Source organism: Cucurbita pepo, chromosome LG01 (genome assembly GCF_002806865.2).
Source record: "Cucurbita pepo subsp. pepo cultivar mu-cu-16 chromosome LG01, ASM280686v2, whole genome shotgun sequence".
Taxonomy (NCBI): Eukaryota; Viridiplantae; Streptophyta; class Magnoliopsida; order Cucurbitales; family Cucurbitaceae; genus Cucurbita; species Cucurbita pepo.
In genome coordinates, this window is record NC_036638.1 from 8,948,119 (window position 1) to 8,972,674 (window position 24,556).

A 24,556-nucleotide genomic window follows, 5' to 3' on the forward strand; every position below is an offset into this window, starting at 1 on the left:
TTTTTTTTTTTTTTTTTTTTTTTTTTTTTTTTTTTTTTTTTTTTTTTTTTTTTTTTTTTTTTTTTATAATTTACTTTTATTCTCAACAAAATCTTTATGAACACCTTTTTTATTTATTTATTATTATTATTATATATATTTTATAAAATAAATGTTTGAGAATCACCTCAAATCTATATAAAATTTCAAATTTCAAAATAAGATTTTTAACCACTTTTAGAATATATATATATACACAGTTGATTCAGTTTTTTTTGTTCCATGTTTTTTTATTGTTGTATTATTACGAACATTAAGAATATTTGAATTTGTAATCAATGTTAGTATGAGCTGTGACTTGTGAATATTTGATATTTAAATTTTTTTAGTTATGAATGAAACATATATATAGTCGATAGATAGAACTTTTTTAAATACCCGACAATAACTATTTTACCTTAATTGTTTGTTTGATCGTTTGGTTAATCAAATTTCGTATTTTTGTTAAGCATCAGTTTATGTATAACAAGCATCACCTCAATGTTGAGCTTTTGCAGATCAAGCGGGCTCACGAGTTTTGAATCTGGTTCAATACTCCCATCGCCATTAGGATCGATCTCGAACATTCCTAATTTATATCAATAAATGAATATTTTTTAGATAATAAAATAAAATTTCGTTATAATTACTAACTATATTATTAATTTAATTGGTATAGTTTAAAATAAAGTGAATTACAGATCTTGACTCGGTTATCAAAATTGATTCATGTTTTTGCTTTGTCTATACGCCATTACCACTATCTTTGTCTTCCCAAGTTTTAACCATTATTTTATTTTATTTTATTTTATTTTTTAATTCATAAAATGGTAAAAGAGAAATGGGAAATTTTCACCGTAAAGTAAAAATAATAAAACAGAGACAATTAAACAATATCAAATTATGACAAACATGTTTGTTTTTTAAACTGTCTATTGTATTTTAAACAAAATGTCAATATTGTAAACGACAAACAAATAAATAAAAAATAATCTGGTTTTTTTTAATCTTATTTTGGGAGGGAACGTAATTTTTTTTTTATAGTTGTTATATTTTGAATTCCTATTTTCAATTTTAATTATATTTTTGAAATTTAATTCCATAATTAATAATATAAAAAATGCCAGTTGTAACTACCCAAACTTAGAATTTAGATTCTAAACCTAGAATTTAGATTCCAGATTCGACACCTAATAGCTCCAGCATTTTTCTAGGACGTGGTCATGTTAACTATGTTTTGCTTCTTAAGAATGAAGCCTATTTCCACAGATCAACATTAGTATTTCTCGTATGTTTTGTTCTTACTCATACATTTTAAAAAAATCTAGGAATGCCTGTGACTGAACTACTGAAAATATAAGCTAGAGACATAGAGAACTTAAGAATATTCGAGATATGACCAAGAACCAAGAGAGAGTAGAATGAGAAAACCTAGGGTGTGGCCTAGGAAAAGCCTATACGAGGGGAACAAATTCCCAAAAGAGAATAAGATACCGAACGATGAACAAGATAAATAAGACTTAACAACGAAGTATAAACTACTAGCAAGCTTCTTACTGAGTATATTTTATATACTCATTCTTGCTACTTCAACTTTCTTTTGAGGTGGAGTTTGACATAGTAGTCGAGGCGGAGGCACACGTGGGCTGTTGGCTATAGAGAATCCCATCACATTTGAGTCTGTAGTCCTCTTTGTACTTTACCTTTAAATCCTGCCTTTCATATTTTAAATCAGATGTATTTTAGTGATTTCTTCTCGTCTTTATAAAAAAATAAAATTTTCATTACTATATTTTAATTAAATTTCAAATTACATGCATGTGTTTAAATGTTTTGAATTTTAAGCATTTTATTATATTTTTCACGTCATTGAGTAACCGTCCGTGGCTCGAGTCCCTAAAAAATCGGGTCGTTACATCTAACCCAATATCAGGAAATTTATTCGATATATATATATATATATATATATATATATATAATCAAATGAAAGGCTAAAAAAAAAAAGAATTTAATTTGTAGTTTGAATGGATTTAATTATTAGGGCACTAAAATATATTTTTTGAAGAATAAAATGCAATAAAATAATCCGAATATTTTATTATCTGGGACAAAAGTTACCTATTATTCTCTGTCCATCTGGCATCCAAAGTTGGCGTATCTGATTAATACACATATTTAATGACGCCGTTATTATTATTATTATTATTGTTTTTATTTTTGGATAATAATGCATAAAACTTTATTTCAATAAATTAATTGAGCATTTTTTGTAGTTAATTAATTAGTGGCCTATTTCAAAGATTATGTATTTGATTTGCGACAAAGCATTGATTAAGATTTAATTAATGTGGAGGTTTCAAAATCACATCTCAGCCGTCGCTTTTCCCTTTTTTTTTCTTTTTGTTAAAATATTTGAAAGGTCTCGATTAGGCCAAACAATTATTGGCTCAGAAAAATATATAAAGCGAAAAATGGAAAGGGGGGCATATAATGCCATAAATACACATGCTCCAGTTTAACGGGTACCCATAAACTAGAAATTCCATTCTGATTTGTTGAGATCGTCTCTTTCTCCTACTTTGCGAGTCTGAATCTTCTCTTCATCTACCCAACACGGAGTTTAATGCACCAAAACCCTAATTCCTGTTGCTGGAATGTGTTTTTGGTGTGTAATTTCTGTTATTTACTTGATTCTTATGTAATTTTTAATTACTATGGCTTGCTGTTGATTCATGTGGTGTGTGCTTTTGCTTTTTATATTTGGATCTATGTTGGTTTTGTTTCCATTTCGGGATCTGAGTTTGGCTCTTTGATTTATTAATGGAAAGTTGTGTGTCTTGTTTTCCTTCATTTTGGTTCTTGTTGCTGGGAATTTCAGGAAATGGATGATGATAATCTCGAATATTTGTGAGTGGAATTTGTCGTGAGATTCATTTTTTGATACTTGTTTGATGTGATGGATCTTTGACTCGTGTTTGCAGATTGATCCCGCTAGTGGCTCTTTGGAAACTGAATTTCTAACCATTGATCGAGCTGGATTGGTCGCATTTAAGTTCGGGTAGAAGAACTTTTCCGCCATTGGGGTTCGACATTGCTTATAATCAGTTCTTGGCTTCTGATCCGTGATTGCGCATCCAAATACGGTGCCTTCGATCTGAAATTCCCATTTTGATCGGCTTCTGTACCACTTGCTTGTGTTTCTTCTTCTAACATTCTAATCTGGCGGTGCGTTATGTGACATATTCGTTTATAATTGGGAAGGAGCATAAGTAGGACTTCAATGATTGTTTTGATTGCTCGTGTTCATACCAATCTATATAGAAGAATACGCAACGTAGTAGGTTATGCTTTATGCTCTGCTTCGAGATTTAAACCAAAGGCGCTCCCCATTTAGAGTGGTTCTGAGCTGGATTATTAAGGGGACTTGAGAAATATTGGACATGAGAAGCTCCTGGGTCAATAAAATATCTGAAATCTTGGGCTCTAAACCACCATTCAATTGGTTAATTTTGTGCCTCATCAGCGTGCTTGCATTAATTGCAGTGCTAGGAACTTCTACTTCAAATGTCTTTGACTCAGTTACTACCACACCAGTGTATGACATTTATACTAGTTATAGAAGGCAAAAGGAAAAGGCCACAATTGATTTGTTTGACTTGAAGTATCTTTCATTAGCCACTGCACGACTGAAAGAGTTCGGGCTGTGTGGAAAAGATAGAGAAAACCATGTGCCATGTTACAATGTCACAGCAAACTTATTAGCTGGATACAAAGAAGGGGAGGAGTTTGATAGGCACTGTGAAGTGTCGAGAACAGCAGAACGGTGCCTGGTTCGTCCTCCTAAAGACTACAAGATCCCTCTAAGCTGGCCTGTCGGTAGGGATATAATATGGAGTGGAAATGTGAAGGTAACAAGAGACCAACTTCTGTCGTCTGGAAGCCCTACCAAAAGGTACTTAACCTCCACTGGACGAGCATGAATTGCACTTAGATTTTCCCCCTAAGGATTGAGTATTTAGAACCAAAAAAGTTTTTTTTTTTTGTAGTCATTTTCATTGATGTTAATATAAATAACCATCTTACTTTTTCTAAACAAGGTTGATGTTATTAGAAGAGAACCAAATAGCTTTCCACTCAGAGGATGGAGATGGAGTCAAAGAGTATTCTTTTCAAATTGCAGAGATGATTGGCTTAGGCAGTGACTCTGAATTTCTTCAAGCTGGTGTAAGCCTTAATCACATCAAAGAAATATAGGCTGTTTGTCTTCGTTTGTTATAGGAGTTTTGTGTATTTAATGCCTTCCACAAGTTAATCTAGTTGAATGTTCTTCTTTAAAATTACCCAAAGGATAAATATCATATTAAGTAATAATAGTGACCCATGTTTCTGTCCTTCCAATTTTTTTTTTTTTTTTTTTTTTTGCAATTCAGTGCAGTAAAGCTATTTAAGAATCAAGGATTTGATATGTCAATTATAGGTACGCTCGATACTAGATATTGGTTGTGGGTTTGGAAGCTTTGGTGCTCATTTAATATCAGTGAATGTAATGGCTATGTGCATTACAACCTATGAGGCGACTGGCAGCCAAGTTCAAATGGCTCTCGAGAGGGGCCTTCCAGCGATGCTTGGAAACTTTATTACAAAACAGCTTCCATATCCATCCTTGTCATTTGACATGGTTCACTGTGCACAGTGTGATGTCTCTTGGAATGATAAAGGTAACTTGAGAATAAATTTAGATGTATCTTATCTTATTTGACGGTTACTTCATAAAAGCCTAGATGCATTTTCTTGAGGACGAGACACTTGCTATGAGTCTTCAAGATTAAGAAAGAAATAGGATGAGCACTGCTATCTACAGATATGCCAAAGCAATATGGTGCACTTACAAACCACAAAAAACTATATGCATATGCATATTATGTTCATGAACCTTCATGAGATTTTTTCAGCAGCAGTGTAGTTTTATTGACTTGATATTTATAATGGGCAGGTGGGATATTCCTTATTGAAGCCGACCGGTTACTAAGACCTGGAGGTTATTTTGTTTTAACGTCTCCCAAAGACAAGACAGTTGGAGGTTCAATGTCTTCCAAGAAGATAAACATTTTGACACCATTGGAAGAAACGACCCGAAGATTATGTTGGAGTCTTTTGGCTCAGCAATATGAAACCTATATTTGGCAGAAAACTATAGATCCTCATTGCTATTTATCTCGGTGAGCCGAATGCTTACTGACCTCCTAATTAACCTTTGAGTTCATTTTCTTGTGTTGTTTTTTGAGCCTTTTATACTCCATGTTACAGTGTACCATTTGTTTGATTGCACGTAGTTCACTGTCGTTGCTAATTGTTGTATCAAAAGTTAGTAATGCTTCAACTTCTTTCTTCTTCTAGCAAGCAGAAAGTTATACCACTTTGTAAAGAAGGGTATGATACTCCATCATATTATCAACCTCTCGTACCATGCATCAGTAGTACTACCAGCAAGCGGTGGGTTCCAATCCAGAACAGGTCTTCTGGTTCCCATTTGAGTTCAGCTGAACTTGAAGTTCATGGAAAGTATTCTTCCTTAATGGTTCTATTTTGTTTTTTCATGTGAATTTGTAGTTTAGTTCGTTTTTTTTTAGTGTTATGATGGGTTATATTGGTCTGCACAATGTTTACTGAAGCTTAGCATGGTATTTGTGCGGCTATTGATTATTTTCCTTTGTCTATTTCTGCAGGTGTTCTATCAGAAGACTACTCTGATGACCTACAAATTTGGCGATCCCATTTGAAAAACTATTGGTCCTTACTTACGCCCTTAATTTTCTCTGACCATCCAAAGAGGCCTGGTGATGAAGATCCATTACCTCCATTTAACATGATACGCAATGTGATGGACATGAATGCCCACTATGGCGGTTTAAATGCTGCGTTTGTGGAGCAGAAGAAAACAGTTTGGGTTATGAATGTTGTGCCTGTTGAGTCTCCCAATACACTTCCGCTCATACTTGATCAAGGTTTTGCTGGTGTTCTGCACGATTGGTATGCAGTTCTTTCCTCCCATCTTCATAAAAAACTTCTCTTTATGAGAGATCAGGCTACGTGCATCTTGGTCCTATTGGTTTGTGTTGAGTTGGAACTGTGTTTCCAGTGTTGATTCACACTACACTAACTGTGAANAAAAGGCCACAATTGATTTGTTTGACTTGAAGTATCTTTCATTAGCCACTGCACGACTGAAAGAGTTCGGGCTGTGTGGAAAAGATAGAGAAAACCATGTGCCATGTTACAATGTCACAGCAAACTTATTAGCTGGATACAAAGAAGGGGAGGAGTTTGATAGGCACTGTGAAGTGTCGAGAACAGCAGAACGGTGCCTGGTTCGTCCTCCTAAAGACTACAAGATCCCTCTAAGCTGGCCTGTCGGTAGGGATATAATATGGAGTGGAAATGTGAAGGTAACAAGAGACCAACTTCTGTCGTCTGGAAGCCCTACCAAAAGGTACTTAACCTCCACTGGACGAGCATGAATTGCACTTAGATTTTCCCCCTAAGGATTGAGTATTTAGAACCAAAAAAGTTTTTTTTTTTTGTAGTCATTTTCATTGATGTTAATATAAATAACCATCTTACTTTTTCTAAACAAGGTTGATGTTATTAGAAGAGAACCAAATAGCTTTCCACTCAGAGGATGGAGATGGAGTCAAAGAGTATTCTTTTCAAATTGCAGAGATGATTGGCTTAGGCAGTGACTCTGAATTTCTTCAAGCTGGTGTAAGCCTTAATCACATCAAAGAAATATAGGCTGTTTGTCTTCGTTTGTTATAGGAGTTTTGTGTATTTAATGCCTTCCACAAGTTAATCTAGTTGAATGTTCTTCTTTAAAATTACCCAAAGGATAAATATCATATTAAGTAATAATAGTGACCCATGTTTCTGTCNAACCACCAAGTTTCATGTTTGATTTTTTTTTCAATGGATTTGATATGTCAATTATAGGTACGCTCGATACTAGATATTGGTTGTGGGTTTGGAAGCTTTGGTGCTCATTTAATATCAGTGAATGTAATGGCTATGTGCATTACAACCTATGAGGCGACTGGCAGCCAAGTTCAAATGGCTCTCGAGAGGGGCCTTCCAGCGATGCTTGGAAACTTTATTACAAAACAGCTTCCATATCCATCCTTGTCATTTGACATGGTTCACTGTGCACAGTGTGATGTCTCTTGGAATGATAAAGGTAACTTGAGAATAAATTTAGATGTATCTTATCTTATTTGACGGTTACTTCATAAAAGCCTAGATGCATTTTCTTGAGGACGAGACACTTGCTATGAGTCTTCAAGATTAAGAAAGAAATAGGATGAGCACTGCTATCTACAGATATGCCAAAGCAATATGGTGCACTTACAAACCACAAAAAACTATATGCATATGCATATTATGTTCATGAACCTTCATGAGATTTTTTCAGCAGCAGTGTAGTTTTATTGACTTGATATTTATAATGGGCAGGTGGGATATTCCTTATTGAAGCCGACCGGTTACTAAGACCTGGAGGTTATTTTGTTTTAACGTCTCCCAAAGACAAGACAGTTGGAGGTTCAATGTCTTCCAAGAAGATAAACATTTTGACACCATTGGAAGAAACGACCCGAAGATTATGTTGGAGTCTTTTGGCTCAGCAATATGAAACCTATATTTGGCAGAAAACTATAGATCCTCATTGCTATTTATCTCGGTGAGCCGAATGCTTACTGACCTCCTAATTAACCTTTGAGTTCATTTTCTTGTGTTGTTTTTTGAGCCTTTTATACTCCATGTTACAGTGTACCATTTGTTTGATTGCACGTAGTTCACTGTCGTTGCTAATTGTTGTATCAAAAGTTAGTAATGCTTCAACTTCTTTCTTCTTCTAGCAAGCAGAAAGTTATACCACTTTGTAAAGAAGGGTATGATACTCCATCATATTATCAACCTCTCGTACCATGCATCAGTAGTACTACCAGCAAGCGGTGGGTTCCAATCCAGAACAGGTCTTCTGGTTCCCATTTGAGTTCAGCTGAACTTGAAGTTCATGGAAAGTATTCTTCCTTAATGGTTCTATTTTGTTTTTTCATGTGAATTTGTAGTTTAGTTCGTTTTTTTTTAGTGTTATGATGGGTTATATTGGTCTGCACAATGTTTACTGAAGCTTAGCATGGTATTTGTGCGGCTATTGATTATTTTCCTTTGTCTATTTCTGCAGGTGTTCTATCAGAAGACTACTCTGATGACCTACAAATTTGGCGATCCCATTTGAAAAACTATTGGTCCTTACTTACGCCCTTAATTTTCTCTGACCATCCAAAGAGGCCTGGTGATGAAGATCCATTACCTCCATTTAACATGATACGCAATGTGATGGACATGAATGCCCACTATGGCGGTTTAAATGCTGCGTTTGTGGAGCAGAAGAAAACAGTTTGGGTTATGAATGTTGTGCCTGTTGAGTCTCCCAATACACTTCCGCTCATACTTGATCAAGGTTTTGCTGGTGTTCTGCACGATTGGTATGCAGTTCTTTCCTCCCATCTTCATAAAAAACTTCTCTTTATGAGAGATCAGGCTACGTGCATCTTGGTCCTATTGGTTTGTGTTGAGTTGGAACTGTGTTTCCAGTGTTGATTCACACTACACTAACTGTGAAATCCCACCTCGGTTGGAGAGGAGAACGAAACATTCTTTATAAGGGTGTGGAAACATCTCACTAGCCGACACGTTTTAAAAACCTTGAGAGGGAAAACCCGAAAGGAAAAGCGCAGAAAGGACAATATCTGCTAGCTCAGTGGGCTTGGAATCATTACGCTAACCTTTTAAATACAAATATTCAACTTTTTACTGATGATTACACATGTGCTTATAGCTTTCTGTAATGGAAGGTTACTGTTGATTCTTGATTTTTTTTTTTTGAATTTTCAATGACACGTGATGTAATCGTTTTCCACTCTGTTTCAATCTGGTTCTTCCCCACCCCCCAAATTCACGGGCATTTTAGAACAATTTCCGTCCTTTTGTTGTAGGTGCCAACCTTTCCCCACCNTTCCATATCCATCCTTGTCATTTGACATGGTTCACTGTGCACAGTGTGATGTCTCTTGGAATGATAAAGGTAACTTGAGAATAAATTTAGATGTATCTTATCTTATTTGACGGTTACTTCATAAAAGCCTAGATGCATTTTCTTGAGGACGAGACACTTGCTATGAGTCTTCAAGATTAAGAAAGAAATAGGATGAGCACTGCTATCTACAGATATGCCAAAGCAATATGGTGCACTTACAAACCACAAAAAACTATATGCATATGCATATTATGTTCATGAACCTTCATGAGATTTTTTCAGCAGCAGTGTAGTTTTATTGACTTGATATTTATAATGGGCAGGTGGGATATTCCTTATTGAAGCCGACCGGTTACTAAGACCTGGAGGTTATTTTGTTTTAACGTCTCCCAAAGACAAGACAGTTGGAGGTTCAATGTCTTCCAAGAAGATAAACATTTTGACACCATTGGAAGAAACGACCCGAAGATTATGTTGGAGTCTTTTGGCTCAGCAATATGAAACCTATATTTGGCAGAAAACTATAGATCCTCATTGCTATTTATCTCGGTGAGCCGAATGCTTACTGACCTCCTAATTAACCTTTGAGTTCATTTTCTTGTGTTGTTTTTTGAGCCTTTTATACTCCATGTTACAGTGTACCATTTGTTTGATTGCACGTAGTTCACTGTCGTTGCTAATTGTTGTATCAAAAGTTAGTAATGCTTCAACTTCTTTCTTCTTCTAGCAAGCAGAAAGTTATACCACTTTGTAAAGAAGGGTATGATACTCCATCATATTATCAACCTCTCGTACCATGCATCAGTAGTACTACCAGCAAGCGGTGGGTTCCAATCCAGAACAGGTCTTCTGGTTCCCATTTGAGTTCAGCTGAACTTGAAGTTCATGGAAAGTATTCTTCCTTAATGGTTCTATTTTGTTTTTTCATGTGAATTTGTAGTTTAGTTCGTTTTTTTTTAGTGTTATGATGGGTTATATTGGTCTGCACAATGTTTACTGAAGCTTAGCATGGTATTTGTGCGGCTATTGATTATTTTCCTTTGTCTATTTCTGCAGGTGTTCTATCAGAAGACTACTCTGATGACCTACAAATTTGGCGATCCCATTTGAAAAACTATTGGTCCTTACTTACGCCCTTAATTTTCTCTGACCATCCAAAGAGGCCTGGTGATGAAGATCCATTACCTCCATTTAACATGATACGCAATGTGATGGACATGAATGCCCACTATGGCGGTTTAAATGCTGCGTTTGTGGAGCAGAAGAAAACAGTTTGGGTTATGAATGTTGTGCCTGTTGAGTCTCCCAATACACTTCCGCTCATACTTGATCAAGGTTTTGCTGGTGTTCTGCACGATTGGTATGCAGTTCTTTCCTCCCATCTTCATAAAAAACTTCTCTTTATGAGAGATCAGGCTACGTGCATCTTGGTCCTATTGGTTTGTGTTGAGTTGGAACTGTGTTTCCAGTGTTGATTCACACTACACTAACTGTGAAATCCCACCTCGGTTGGAGAGGAGAACGAAACATTCTTTATAAGGGTGTGGAAACATCTCACTAGCCGACACGTTTTAAAAACCTTGAGAGGGAAAACCCGAAAGGAAAAGCGCAGAAAGGACAATATCTGCTAGCTCAGTGGGCTTGGAATCATTACGCTAACCTTTTAAATACAAATATTCAACTTTTTACTGATGATTACACATGTGCTTATAGCTTTCTGTAATGGAAGGTTACTGTTGATTCTTGATTTTTTTTTTTTGAATTTTCAATGACACGTGATGTAATCGTTTTCCACTCTGTTTCAATCTGGTTCTTCCCCACCCCCCAAATTCACGGGCATTTTAGAACAATTTCCGTCCTTTTGTTGTAGGTGCCAACCTTTCCCCACCTATCCACGAACATATGATTTGCTCCATGCAAATGGGCTCCTCTCACAGCTACTTTCAAGTAGGTGCAGCATGATTGAATTATTAGTGGAAATGGATCGTATACTGCGGCCTGAGGTACTAGTCCAGTCCATAAAAATGAATTCAGGGCTTGTTTTTCTCCCTGTTTAATAATATCGATAATTTTGATTATTGGTTTTCAGGGATGGGTTATCCTGAATGACAAAGTGGGAGCAATAGAGAAGGTGCGAATGCTTGCTACACAGATTCGTTGGGAGGCAAGGGTGATTGACTTTCATAGTGGCAGTGACCAGAGGCTCCTTGTTTGCCAAAAACCATTCGTGAAAAAGTGATTGATTTGTAATTGTGGGGAATCTCTCACAACCGCCACGTGTACAGTTGTTTTGCTATGGTAATTCCTCTTTGCACACTGAAATGTTTTCCACAAGATCATCTGTAGTTTTTGTTCTAAATAGTGTTCTTTTAGCATCCTAGTAAGACTCCAAACCCCAAGACATAAATGACTAAAACACANGTGAGCCGAATGCTTACTGACCTCCTAATTAACCTTTGAGTTCATTTTCTTGTGTTGTTTTTTGAGCCTTTTATACTCCATGTTACAGTGTACCATTTGTTTGATTGCACGTAGTTCACTGTCGTTGCTAATTGTTGTATCAAAAGTTAGTAATGCTTCAACTTCTTTCTTCTTCTAGCAAGCAGAAAGTTATACCACTTTGTAAAGAAGGGTATGATACTCCATCATATTATCAACCTCTCGTACCATGCATCAGTAGTACTACCAGCAAGCGGTGGGTTCCAATCCAGAACAGGTCTTCTGGTTCCCATTTGAGTTCAGCTGAACTTGAAGTTCATGGAAAGTATTCTTCCTTAATGGTTCTATTTTGTTTTTTCATGTGAATTTGTAGTTTAGTTCGTTTTTTTTTAGTGTTATGATGGGTTATATTGGTCTGCACAATGTTTACTGAAGCTTAGCATGGTATTTGTGCGGCTATTGATTATTTTCCTTTGTCTATTTCTGCAGGTGTTCTATCAGAAGACTACTCTGATGACCTACAAATTTGGCGATCCCATTTGAAAAACTATTGGTCCTTACTTACGCCCTTAATTTTCTCTGACCATCCAAAGAGGCCTGGTGATGAAGATCCATTACCTCCATTTAACATGATACGCAATGTGATGGACATGAATGCCCACTATGGCGGTTTAAATGCTGCGTTTGTGGAGCAGAAGAAAACAGTTTGGGTTATGAATGTTGTGCCTGTTGAGTCTCCCAATACACTTCCGCTCATACTTGATCAAGGTTTTGCTGGTGTTCTGCACGATTGGTATGCAGTTCTTTCCTCCCATCTTCATAAAAAACTTCTCTTTATGAGAGATCAGGCTACGTGCATCTTGGTCCTATTGGTTTGTGTTGAGTTGGAACTGTGTTTCCAGTGTTGATTCACACTACACTAACTGTGAAATCCCACCTCGGTTGGAGAGGAGAACGAAACATTCTTTATAAGGGTGTGGAAACATCTCACTAGCCGACACGTTTTAAAAACCTTGAGAGGGAAAACCCGAAAGGAAAAGCGCAGAAAGGACAATATCTGCTAGCTCAGTGGGCTTGGAATCATTACGCTAACCTTTTAAATACAAATATTCAACTTTTTACTGATGATTACACATGTGCTTATAGCTTTCTGTAATGGAAGGTTACTGTTGATTCTTGATTTTTTTTTTTTGAATTTTCAATGACACGTGATGTAATCGTTTTCCACTCTGTTTCAATCTGGTTCTTCCCCACCCCCCAAATTCACGGGCATTTTAGAACAATTTCCGTCCTTTTGTTGTAGGTGCCAACCTTTCCCCACCTATCCACGAACATATGATTTGCTCCATGCAAATGGGCTCCTCTCACAGCTACTTTCAAGTAGGTGCAGCATGATTGAATTATTAGTGGAAATGGATCGTATACTGCGGCCTGAGGTACTAGTCCAGTCCATAAAAATGAATTCAGGGCTTGTTTTTCTCCCTGTTTAATAATATCGATAATTTTGATTATTGGTTTTCAGGGATGGGTTATCCTGAATGACAAAGTGGGAGCAATAGAGAAGGTGCGAATGCTTGCTACACAGATTCGTTGGGAGGCAAGGGTGATTGACTTTCATAGTGGCAGTGACCAGAGGCTCCTTGTTTGCCAAAAACCATTCGTGAAAAAGTGATTGATTTGTAATTGTGGGGAATCTCTCACAACCGCCACGTGTACAGTTGTTTTGCTATGGTAATTCCTCTTTGCACACTGAAATGTTTTCCACAAGATCATCTGTAGTTTTTGTTCTAAATAGTGTTCTTTTAGCATCCTAGTAAGACTCCAAACCCCAAGACATAAATGACTAAAACACAAACACTAAAGGGTTACAAAAAGGAGGCCCACTAAAGGGTTAAGGTAGATTTCTTTTGATATATAGTTTAGCACTGGAAACCAACTTTAAGCAAAAGAATATGGTGCTGTCCCTTCTTCACTGTGTGTTCTTCAGTTTTTTCCTCCCATGAACTTCAAGTAATAACATATCTATCTCCAAATCCATCTGTGTTCTTCAGCTTCAAGTAATAACATATCTATATCTGTATGAATCTGATTCAGCAATGCTGTTTTTACTGATTAAATTCTAAGATTTACTCCAAATCTTTCTCAAACGAGATGAGAAAAGAAACGATCTGATTCTCTTGTTGTTGTTGTTATGACAGGGTAATAGGGAGTTCATATAATCATATTGATTGATGGAAGAGCCGCCTTATGGATCCATCCAATCCGTCCATGTCCATGACTAGAAATTGAGGCTTGTGGAATGTTTAGATTTTGAGATTTTTCGCAGAAGTAGCTGCTCTTCAATTCATTTGATCCAATCTATTCTTAGAAATTCATTTATCCCCTCTCCTTCTCTTCTTCCTTTCTACTCCGAAATATCTTCATTATTTTCATACTCAGACCATTTTGTTTTCTATTGAACCTGAAATATATTCTTGCTTTCCCCCTCTCCTAAGTTGAATGGAAATATCAAATCTTATACTATGAATGCAATTGTAAAGTGTGTTGCACATAATTATGCTCGAAATATTTGCATGTAACTGAATTTTTTAACAAGATTAAGATGACTGCTAGAATTGATGCACATGAAGACAGACTAGTCTAGTAGCGGCTCAAGAGGAGGAGGAGGAGTAGTCTTGTGTGTAAGCATACTTTCAGGAGCACGAGTAGTCTTGTATGTAAGCATAGCATTTTTGGTTCCGCCCAACCCAACTAGGACGTGAAAATTTTGATAAGAATCAAAAGTCGATTTAATTTCAACAATTTAAAATTACATCAAACACTAAAATAATTTGTTATAATTTGTTTTACAAGCGTATAGACTACTTATGTTATGTAATACAAATATTTTATTTGAATAAAATAATTAATAATCAAATATTTATTACACTCATTAAAATAATTGGTTATACAACAAGATTAGAGAAATAACTTCAAGAAAAAACCTTAATGGTAAAAATGAGAGAGAGAAAGGGAAAAGGTAAAAACTAATTTACTGACTTAAGTTTACGTGAAAAATGAAATTACTCAGCTATGTTCAATTTTTATATTTAAATAAAATAAAATATTCATTTTCAAATATTCATGATCATTTTATTGAAGTAGGGTAAGAATAAAAATTCTATAGTCAAATTAAGTATAACTAGAAAATAATAATAATAATAATAATAATAATAATAATAATAATAATAATGAAATTAGAAATAAATAAATAAATAAATAATAAAAATGGCATCACCGAAAGTAGATATATCACATATCCTGCCACGAAAGAGACGAGAGAGACCGTCCAACCCTTCGGATCGCACGTTTTGAACAAATCCAACTATTACGCAAACCGGAAGCAATACGACGTCGTACAATCCCCCACAACAGCCCAGTACGATTTGCGCGCTTTTCACCTCCCAAATTCCCACTATACCCCTTAATGAACGGTCCAGATCAAATCTCAGGCTTACCCCTGGCGTCAACTTCTCCTCCTCTCCTCCTATTTTTATACACGTAAATTTCAACAAATCTCTCTTCCTTTCTCACCCAACTCGCTTTCTTCTTCCCCCGCTTGCCTTTCACATTTCTCCGTTCAATTTCCCTTTCCTCTCTTTCTCTTCGCTCCGGTGATTCCTACGATGTCGTCCGCCGAGAAGGAAAGAGAAACGCAGGTCTACATGGCCAAGCTTTCTGAACAGGCTGAACGCTACGACGGTACGTACGGCTTCTTTGTTTTAATATCCAGCATTTCGGTTTCGATCTCATCTTTGTGCAATGTGCGTTGGAAATGTTGTTGAGTATGCCGATTTTTTAGTATTTTCGTTGCCTTGCTGGAACTGCTGTTATATTTCTGTGAAAATGGCGTTATTTCGTTGTGCGATTAGAATGTATTGCTTCTTACTGCGTTAGATTAGATGCACTTGTGATTTAATCTGTCGTTTAGAAATTTGTATAATGATGCATTAGAGATTGGAATCGTGTTATTGGTAATAGGAGAACAAGGAGTTAGAATTATTGGAATTGAATTGTTGTTTGTTTCCATCATATATCTGAATCGAGTTGACGGATGGCGTTGATGAGCTTGGGAAGAGTTGTTGTGAATAGTTGGATCGTTGTTAACTGTTATTTTCGCGTTCATCGGTTGTTTTTAGTTTGGACATGGTCCAGATCGTATTTTATTTCATATCCTCCAGGTTGTAAACATTTTAGATCACATTTTAAGGTCATCTTGTTATTCAAACGCAATATAAGTCGTCTTCATCATTTCATCTGATGAAGGAATCTGTTTATGTTTTTATCAATTGTTGTAGATATATTTTGCAATAAAGTTATTGTATATTTTGTATTTTAATGTCACAGAAATGGTGGAGTGTATGAAACAAGTTGCTAAACTAGATGTTGAGCTAACCATGGAAGAGAGAAACTTGCTTTCTGTTGGATACAAAAATGTTATAGGTGCTCGGCGAGCTTCTTGGCGCATCATGTCCTCAATTGAACAGAAGGAGGAGTCCAAAAGCAATGAGAATAATGTTAAACTTATTAAAGGTTACCGTCAGAAGGTGGAGGAGGAGCTTTCCAAGATCTGCACCGATATTCTGACTATTATTGACAACCATCTCATTCCTTCTTCAACTTCTTCAGAAGCATCGGTCTTTTATTACAAGATGTGAGTTTTGTGGGAGGCATTTTTCGTTCTAAATTGATTATCGCATGGTCAAAATCTTGAACATTTCAACTGATTTTTTCGTGTTTAACAATACCACCAGAAATTATTTGGGATGGGATCTCTAATCATATATTTTGCATGGATGATTCTAGGAAAGGTGATTATTACCGATATCTTGCTGAATTCAAAACAGATCAAGAAAGGAAGGAGGCAGCTGACCAGTCATTGAAAGGATACGAGGCATGTTTATTTCTCAATCTTTCTTTTACCAGAACTGAATGATTTGATTTTTATTCGTCAGCTATCTTACTCCATGCTCCCTTTACTGAATTCATGATAGACTGCATCAAGCACCGCAAATACTGAACTCCCATCAACCCACCCAATCCGTCTTGGGCTTGCTCTCAACTTTTCTGTCTTCTACTATGAGATTATGAACTCCCCTGAAAGGTAAAAGTAGTTTATTTCTGGAATTAATTCCACACCAAGAGTTGACTAACTTGTTCTAATTCATTTAGGGCTTGCCACTTGGCTAAACAAGCTTTTGACGAGGCAATTGCAGAGTTGGATACTTTGAGTGAGGAATCATACAAGGACAGTACCCTCATAATGCAGTTGCTGAGAGACAACCTTACTCTCTGGACATCTGATTTACCAGAAGATGGAGGTATTTTGTAGTTGAGGCTAGATATAGATGTAGTTTTGTAAAAAAACTAAAATAATAAAACACCTAAAAAGGGAATACTTTTTTGACGCAAAGAGCACCTCCTCACTGCCGCACTCTGTTTACCCATATCCAAACCAAGAGGGATTTAGACCATCTGTGGGCCAATTTCATGTATAAAATTCTTCAAATCTTTATCATAATCTTTTTATATGGACAATTATCAGGTTTCCTCTAGCCACCCCAAAAAAATAAAACCAAGAAAAATAAGAATTCAGACTTTCAGTCATTTCTAAGCTTGAAAAGCCGAAATTATTCTCCCCTTTTGATGTAATATGTTAAGTTTTATGCCCATAAACGCGTGGACTTACTCTGGACTGCTTTTATATAGGTGAAGAAAACGTCAAAGGTGAGGATTCCAAACCCGTAGTACCAGCCCCCGAGGTAGCTTTCTTTCATGCGTGATCTTCTCCACGAGCTTTTAGCGTGTGTATATATATACTCACTTAAAATCTAAATTTTGCCATGTGCAGCAGCAGTAATGGAGAATGAAATAGCCCTCACGCAACGACTGGATTGGACATCCATCACCTTTACTCACTACGGAGTATGGACCCGTACAATGGTGGCTTGTGCTGATATTAGCTACTTTTTGGTTCCAACCAAAAACCAGAAAGATTAATTAGATCCATTTATTAAATCTTTGTTTCCCCATTCTTGTTTCACGGCATTAGGCTGAACTTTTAAAAGTATTGAATTGTCAGTTCATTCCCCCTGTCGTCGCTCATTTTCTTTTACTCTCTTTCCTTTTGAGAATTTAAATGTAAACTAAACTACCTTGTTTGAATTTGGGCAAAATTGATGAGATCTTTATGGCATCCATGGGTTGGTCTTCCCGACATCTCTTTATGCCGTGGAATTGATTGCACATGGGGCTCTAATTGAAGTAACAGTACCAAGGCATGTTTACAAACATTAACTTACGGCTCGAAATAATGCAATAGCCTGTTTATTCATTATTGAGAGAGGACCATAATGCAATCGGCCATTATTGAGAGAGAACCGTCTTAACTATAAGGTTCTAGATTTGTGTTTCCCCTTTTTAAATATATTTGAAGTTCAAACATGTGAAGTAGGACATTTAAGTATCTCACCTTTGGATTATTCAGTCGATTGATAATGTTGGGAATTAGTTTTATTTTCTATAGTCAAAATTTTCCCAAGAAAATATGTATCCTTTTAACCAACTGATTTATGGTTCTACAAAATCGAGACCAAATGAGGTTGACAGAGAGAGAGAGAGAGAGTATATATTGATGATAATGGATAATTTTTTTAAAAAAATGAAAATATAATGCTAAAATAAGTTAAAATCCTCATTAATATTATTAGACTAAGCTTTCTAACATCCCTACTAAATTGTTGGTCAATATTTGATGTAGCAATAGATTTGTAGCTTAGGTAGAGTAGGAGGCTTCAGATCTTGAATAATAATAGTTGTTAAAGATTCTTTTTTGCTTCCTAAGTTGGTGGGTCACAAGAGTTTACTGCCGTTCTAGGGATACCAAATCTAAACCCCCGAGAGTGACATGTGAACAACTTAAAGAAAGTTAGGATTGTTAAACACAAAGTTTCTTCAAAAAGTCTCTTTTTCTATTGGAGATGAGACTTATGTTCAGTAAAGGGGAAGACATAGGATTATACATGGTAATTTCCCTACTTCCTTTCCATGCATTTATAGGCGTAGACTAATGCACAAGAAATAAACATTTCAATTATGTACCAAACCAAACCATACTTGAGAAGCATGCATATTTGCATATCTATAACACTCGGTGCATTCAATAATTTTCCTACAACACTCAGTGCATTATTCTCCTCTGTAAATGTTTGATTAATCCACCACACCTAAATGGTGTGAAAGTTATCTTATTTATAATCAAATAAATTACAATATGGAAATAGTAATAAATGGAAATAACAATAAATAGAAAGATACCTATGGTAATAAGGCAAATATTAGATATTTGCCTTATAATAAAATATCAAATATAATATATATGGTAAACTATAATTTATTACTAAATATCCTTAACACCCCACCGCAAGCTGAGCGTCGGATTTGAACAAACGTGAAGCTTGGATCTGAAAAATTCAAAGTGGTTGAGAAACACTTTTCGTGAAGATGTCAACAACCTGGTTCAGAGGAGGCGTAAAGAAACACTTTCTTGGCCATCGAAAATTGCAGAGGGATCGCCGCTCAGCGGCGATGCTGCCTTGGCTTCGGCGAGAATATGTCTAACCCATGAAGAGGGATTGTCGCTTAGCGACGATGCTACCTTGGCTCTGGTGAGAATATGTCTAACCCCAAGAAGTAGAAGGGGAAACATAGAGCAAGGGACAAAGACAATGTTGAAGCCGGAAGAGTCGCCACATTGGGCGAAGGAGCCAATTTTGGCAAAAAGGGCAGCCGGAAGAGTCGCCACATTGGGGCGAAGGAGCCAATTTTGGCGAGAAGGGCGGCAGCAACTTGGTTGGCGAAGATGCCAGTGCGGCGCCTAGATTCCAAAGGTGAATCTCTGCAAAAGGTCGATAGGCTTATCGAGATTCTGTATATTTCCGAAAGAAATGCTGATGAAGATCCTAAGATTAGGGTTTCTGTGAAGGATGAAGGATAAAGGAAAAATTGAGAAGAGAATGAAAGAGACTATGTTTGGAAAAGGTAAGGTTGTATGTACAGAGTATGGTGAAGGATGATTTGGAGGTCAATAGGGTGGAGCCGAAGAGTAATTAATCGGCTCCGCCTGCGGTAGCCATGAAGACTGCTCCTGCGGCGTCAAAGCCAGCAGGGGTGGTGGAGAAGAACAGTAGAAGATTTCAAAAGCCATTGAAAAGAAAGGATTTGGGGTTGTTAAACCGAAGGGGCTCTGATACCATGTAAATGTTTGATTAATCCACCACACGTAAATGGTGTGAAAGTTATCTTATTTATAATCAAATAAATTACAAGAATATGGAAATAGTAATAAATGGAAATAACAATAAATAGAAAGATACCTATGGTAATAAGGCAAATATTAGATATTTGCCTTATAATAAAATATCAAATATAATATATAGGGTAAACTATAATTTATTACTAAATATCCTTAACATCCTCTCATTCAAATTCCTGTGACTCTGGGTTTGATCATGCTCTTACTTCCTAGTTCGCACCTAGTCATAGAAATGGGGGGTTGTCACCATTCAACTCTCATCTCTTGAGGTTGTCAGGGTTCGAATCCCTTCTCGGCCATTACCGGCCATAAGGGAAAGATTAATTTGAAATATGGAAGTGTAGATGTTACGCATTGATAAATCTATCCAATGCCAGAGAGGGATTCATGTAGCATCAGCACAAATACAAATGTTGCTTATAGCTCAATTGAGTATGATCGTCTCATGTATAGACACTAAAGAATTCATACTCGTAAAGGGAAACTTTGGTTATACTAACCAGCAAAAGATTCTATATTGACATTTACAAGACGAAAACAGAACGACCCTAGAAAATAAAAACTATCGTATGCCAGGCAGTGCTAAGGTACTAATCCATATGAACAATTTGCCTTAAGACTCTTCTTTGACGAAGAAGGTTTGAGGTAAGCAAAAATCTTCCTCTTGATTCAGAATTTCCATTTCCTCATCGTCTGGCTTCTGAAATATAGTGTGATGCGGAGAGGAAAGCAATCTTAGCACATATATCCCATCAGTTAATAAGAGGACAAAATAAAAAAAAAAAAAAACGACTTTTGGACTGTAAAGGAACGCCCCCACGTTATTTGGTTCTAACTCTTCAAAAACGTAAATTTTAATATGCCGAGACAAATTTGCTAATCAAGCTAGAAATGGTATCTTCTTTATAAAGAACATGAATATGATCTATCAGGTCAGGTGTAAACTCAGAGCTCCGCTGAGTATGTACCCAAACTTGTCACAAGTTCATGGCCCTCCAGAATAAATATGATTATTAGGAATTGGTAAATTTTTCTTTCAAAAATAGTGAATACAAGAAAGGTGAATTTGTGACATGTTCGAGTACACTAAAGATTATATATATTTATGCTATTTACTTCCTATGAAAAAAAATATTTACGCTATTTAGATTATCTTCCTTTTGAAGCAAAATGAAGCCCACAGCCAAAAATAAAATAAGGACAAAAGAAAAGCAGTAGTGATTCTTTTTACCAGCATTTCCAGGTTATAGAACCGATCCAACAACTGTAAAACCTCATCAGAAGAGAACGGACGATCAAAGCTGTGACAAGAAGAAGGTAAACCAATTGAGTATGCAAAAGAAATTGTAGAAGCCACTAGATTTTAGGGTCAAAGCCCAATAAAAAACGCAAGGAAGGTGGTACATGGGGCAGAGAAAACCTTCTTCGCAGAAATTCCATCAACCCGAAGAGGACAAAGTGGCGATGTATGCCTATATGAAAAATGACGATAACTCTTTGACAGTAAGCTCGTTTGTAGAAGGGAAATAAAAGACCAATAAGCAGTATGCAATCAGTTGAAATCATGAGCAAATACATTAAAGTTTATTTCCTTTCCTTGCAAGACAAAGAATGAGTTCCCTATAATGACGAGAATTCACTGCTTATGTTCTCGAGAGTGGTGGTTATAAAATAATGTGATTTTATTGATCGTAATATAATTAATTCACAACATTTCCTCCCTATTCGTAATCGGTAAACGCTTCCAGTGAAAAGCAGAATGGCATTGCGGGAAGATAAACTTAATTCGCTTAGTACTCTCTTCCAGTCATTTCTCAACCGTAAGAATGGCTGCCTCAATCCTGATTTATAATCCTCCATACTACTTTTCATCAGACAACGCAAAATGATAGTAACAGTAAGAAGTCAATCATTATCACTGAATGCAGAAATATGAAACATGTTCAATTCTCACTTATTGATTAAAATGCAGGATTCGGCAACGATGATACTGAGGATGAACAGACTCGAAAACTGATAAACTACTCACGCCTTGATATTACAATTAAAAACTAGAAAGAATATTGTTGAATTAAACTTGCCTTGTAACTTGACTAACGGATAAATCTCAAGAGCTTGCAAGAGTTTGAGTTCCAATTCAATCTGTGGTTGCTCCTAGCCACAACACACCAAAAACAATAGAAAAATTCAAATTCCTGCAGTTATAAAACAAGTCTGAAGAAGAAGAAGAAGAGAGAGAGAGAGAGAGAGAGAGAGACCTTGGGAAGAGAGGAAGCGGAGGACGGTGGAGCTTTACATGGAGAATGTACAGAAATGCCGTCTTGCTCTTCCTCTCTCCCTTTGCCGCCGCTTTCCATGAATAATCTGCAAATGCCTCGAGAGAGTTTTTAGTTTCGATTTCTTCCACTTTTCTGTTTTTCCCTCCACAATGAACCGAACTTTGCAATCATAATTTTTCCCTGATTTCTTGTTAGGGTTTTGGCTGTTTGATTCGCGGGAACGGAAGCGACGACGACAAAACTTGTTTTCGGTCGGTTTCTTTACAAACAATGGGCCGGCCCAACTTACCACACGTCCAATTGAAAGATCGTGGGCCTCTTTTTCCCTTCGGTTTGGCCCATTGGTTTCTTGCACGATTTAATATTATTAAATATAAAATAAAATAATGACAATAATCATAAATTAATACACAATAATCAATATATTAGGAGGTCTATCGAGTTAGGTCCTATACGGCTTGGGTAAGTATCAGAACGTCACTTTATGGTTCTTTTCCGCTCTGGAGCCATTCTATCCTGTACATTTTCCATTTCGATTTATAAACCTGAATACAATTCATGTAGAATCTAGCTTGTTTGATCACACATACGGTCCATGCATGCATGTTCAATTGTCTTATGCTTGTGACCTTAATCAACCTGTCTCATCTTGATTCGTAACAACATGACCTTCATGTCGTTACGTCATCCCAAATCCAAGATGTCATCAGCCAACATAGCTTTCTCAAATATGTCCATCTAGACCTATAATTGTTGCTCATATTATCGAGACCTCCCAAACATCCATCCATCTAAGTTCCATCGATGCATGAATCCTCCATGTCTATGCTAAACCATTTACAGACTCCGTTATACATTTTGTATCGAAAAGATCAACGACACGTGAAATGAACTCAATCCTCTTTTGTAATCGACCAAAATTTCAAAATTCAAACCGACAAAATTTGATGAAGTTCAATTCGGGATGTGAAGTAAAGAAAAAGTTGACCCTATGGAGTGGTAGGCTTTTATATATATATATATATATATATATATTAATTTGAGAACCATACAGATCACTTTCACTGTATATTGAGGCAATGACGTGGAATCTAATAATTGAGTGGAGCCCAATTCATAAAAAGCTTTTAGAAATTCGCTTGAATTTTTCTAAAAGATACAATTTGTTTGAGACATGTTCATGGTGAAGAACAAAATTATATTCTTTTATTCACTTTAAACCCCAGCCAATGGCTTTGTTTCCATCACAAACCAAGGGTCAAAAAGAGAATTCACACCTTGTTATTAATAAAATTAAAATTTTAATATGTAAAGTATTTTATTTATTTATTTATTTTCATATATTGAATTAATTAAAACTATAAGAGACTTTTATTTATTTTATGTGCAAAAAAGATTAATTAAAACTGAAATTCTCAGCCCTTTATGTATGAATATATTCTCTCATACTTAATTAATTATGTTAATTGGGAATTAAAGCTACTTCTTATTTCTTAATATGAACACGCCCTGTTTGGGGACCCAAAACCTGCCCTTTTGCTACCTTTTGGAAGGATCCAAAACAACCCAAAAGGTTTTACATGGTAACATCAAGGATTCTTTTGGTTCGGTGACCGAATCATGTACGTACAAGACGACGCTTTAAATCGTGCTTGTAAAATTATGCTTAGATTGATACGTTATTTTTTTAGTTTTAAATTTCAACTCTACTTACAAGACGACAATTTAAATCTTGTTTGTAAGATCACGTTCAGATTGATACTTTCTTTTAGTTTTAAATTTAAACGTCTTATAAAAAAAAACACGTTTTAATAATGAGTGGTTTTTGGAAGAAAATATATATATTAAAAATAAATAATTTTTAAATAAATACATGAAAATTGTTGGGAATCACGACTCTCGGGTATGATATTGTCCACTTTGAGCATAAACACCGATGATTTTGTTTTGGGCTTCTCCAAAGTCCACTTGAGCATAAACTCTTATGGATTTGTTCTGGGCTTCTCTGAAATATTGTCCACTTTGAATATAAACTCTCATGGTTTTGTTTTGGACTTATTTGAAATATTGTCGACTTTGAGCCTAAACTCCCCTGGTTTTGTTGTGGGCTTCTTCAAAATATTGTTAACTTTGAGCATACACTCTCCTGGTTTTATTCCGGGTTTCTTCAAAATATTGTCTACTTTGAGCATAAACTCTGATGGTTTTGTTCGGGGTTTCTTCGAAATATTGTCCACTTTGAGCATAAACTCTCTTGGTTTTGTTCTAGGCTTCTCCAAAATATTGTCCACTTTGAGCATAAACTCTCATGGTTTTGTTCTCGGCTTTTCGGAAAGGTCTCCTATTAATGGAGAGAGTATTCATTGATTATAAATT

General features: G+C 36.0%; 4 protein-coding genes across 6 annotated transcripts; 3 read left to right on the forward strand and 1 right to left on the reverse strand.

Moving 5' to 3' along the window:
- The first annotated feature begins 2,528 nt into the window (after nucleotides 1-2,528).
- On the forward strand, nucleotides 2,529-14,080 carry LOC111796955 (probable methyltransferase PMT5). 3 transcript variants are annotated; one of them, XM_023679789.1, is made up of 11 exons: nucleotides 2,529-2,683; nucleotides 3,000-3,970; nucleotides 4,116-4,242; nucleotides 4,496-4,696; nucleotides 9,118-9,157; nucleotides 9,433-9,658; nucleotides 9,837-9,997; nucleotides 10,166-10,469; nucleotides 10,980-11,112; nucleotides 11,199-11,407; nucleotides 13,747-14,080. In XM_023679789.1, the coding sequence occupies exons 2-10, from the start codon at nucleotides 3,459-3,461 to the stop codon at nucleotides 11,346-11,348; spliced, it is 1,854 nt and encodes a 617-aa protein (XP_023535557.1). In that variant the 5' UTR covers nucleotides 2,529-2,683; nucleotides 3,000-3,458; the 3' UTR covers nucleotides 11,349-11,407; nucleotides 13,747-14,080. The 3 variants fall into 3 exon arrangements, with proteins under 3 accessions (XP_023535557.1, XP_023535566.1, XP_023535552.1); XM_023679798.1 differs by lacking the exons at nucleotides 4,116-4,242; nucleotides 4,496-4,696; nucleotides 9,118-9,157; ... (1 more) ...; nucleotides 9,837-9,997; nucleotides 10,166-10,469 and adding exons at nucleotides 6,192-6,508; nucleotides 6,654-6,780; nucleotides 7,006-7,246; ... (1 more) ...; nucleotides 7,926-8,086; nucleotides 8,255-8,558 and having other exon boundaries at nucleotides 3,000-3,653; XM_023679784.1 differs by lacking the exon at nucleotides 13,747-14,080 and having other exon boundaries at nucleotides 11,199-11,425.
- Nucleotides 11,641-14,071, forward strand: LOC111796972 (probable methyltransferase PMT4). Its single transcript, XM_023679811.1, has 4 exons — nucleotides 11,641-11,869; nucleotides 12,038-12,341; nucleotides 12,852-12,984; nucleotides 13,071-14,071. The coding sequence occupies exons 1-4, from the start codon at nucleotides 11,683-11,685 to the stop codon at nucleotides 13,218-13,220; spliced, it is 774 nt and encodes a 257-aa protein (XP_023535579.1). The 5' UTR covers nucleotides 11,641-11,682; the 3' UTR covers nucleotides 13,221-14,071.
- Nucleotides 14,081-15,114: 1,034 nt separating the features above from the next.
- On the forward strand, nucleotides 15,115-17,787 carry LOC111788500 (14-3-3-like protein GF14 iota). The gene is made up of 7 exons (XM_023668840.1): nucleotides 15,115-15,289; nucleotides 15,935-16,241; nucleotides 16,394-16,481; nucleotides 16,582-16,691; nucleotides 16,760-16,908; nucleotides 17,297-17,349; nucleotides 17,439-17,787. Exons 1-7 carry the CDS (start codon nucleotides 15,214-15,216, stop codon nucleotides 17,445-17,447), a joined length of 792 nt encoding a protein of 263 aa, XP_023524608.1. The 5' UTR covers nucleotides 15,115-15,213; the 3' UTR covers nucleotides 17,448-17,787.
- Nucleotides 17,788-20,246: 2,459 nt separating this feature from the next.
- Nucleotides 20,247-22,391, reverse strand: LOC111789518. Its single transcript, XM_023670219.1, has 5 exons — nucleotides 22,160-22,391; nucleotides 21,983-22,055; nucleotides 21,322-21,373; nucleotides 21,133-21,202; nucleotides 20,247-20,601 (listed from the first exon to the last, which is right to left on the reverse strand). Exons 1-5 carry the CDS (start codon nucleotides 22,256-22,258, stop codon nucleotides 20,515-20,517), a joined length of 381 nt encoding a protein of 126 aa, XP_023525987.1. The 5' UTR covers nucleotides 22,259-22,391; the 3' UTR covers nucleotides 20,247-20,514.
- Nucleotides 22,392-24,556: the final 2,165 nt, after the last annotated feature.

Bases quoted from the DNA above. Each gene is read 5' to 3' on its own strand.
- LOC111789518 (XM_023670219.1), bottom strand. From the start codon at position 22,258: ATGGAAAGCGGCGGCAAAGGGAGAGAGGAAGAGCAAGACGGCATTTCT. The intron at 22,056-22,159 runs GTCTCTCTCTCT...TGTTGTGGCTAG, and splicing joins CCGCTTCCTCTCTTCCCAAG to GAGCAACCACAGATTGAATT. The intron at 21,203-21,321 runs GTTTTCTCTGCC...TTCTTGTCACAG, and splicing joins ATGGAATTTCTGCGAAGAAG to CTTTGATCGTCCGTTCTCTT.
- LOC111796972 (XM_023679811.1), top strand. From the start codon at position 11,683: ATGCTTCAACTTCTTTCTTCTTCTAGCAAGCAGAAAGTTATACCACTT. The intron at 11,870-12,037 runs GAAAGTATTCTT...CTATTTCTGCAG, and splicing joins AGCTGAACTTGAAGTTCATG to GTGTTCTATCAGAAGACTAC. The intron at 12,985-13,070 runs GTACTAGTCCAG...ATTGGTTTTCAG, and splicing joins ATCGTATACTGCGGCCTGAG to GGATGGGTTATCCTGAATGA.
- LOC111796955 (XM_023679789.1), top strand. From the start codon at position 3,459: ATGAGAAGCTCCTGGGTCAATAAAATATCTGAAATCTTGGGCTCTAAA. The intron at 9,158-9,432 runs GTAACTTGAGAA...TATAATGGGCAG, and splicing joins TGTCTCTTGGAATGATAAAG to GTGGGATATTCCTTATTGAA. The intron at 10,470-10,979 runs GTATGCAGTTCT...CTTTTGTTGTAG, and splicing joins GCTGGTGTTCTGCACGATTG to GTGCCAACCTTTCCCCACCT.
- LOC111788500 (XM_023668840.1), top strand. From the start codon at position 15,214: ATGTCGTCCGCCGAGAAGGAAAGAGAAACGCAGGTCTACATGGCCAAG. The intron at 15,290-15,934 runs GTACGTACGGCT...TTAATGTCACAG, and splicing joins ACAGGCTGAACGCTACGACG to AAATGGTGGAGTGTATGAAA. The intron at 16,482-16,581 runs GCATGTTTATTT...AATTCATGATAG, and splicing joins AGTCATTGAAAGGATACGAG to ACTGCATCAAGCACCGCAAA.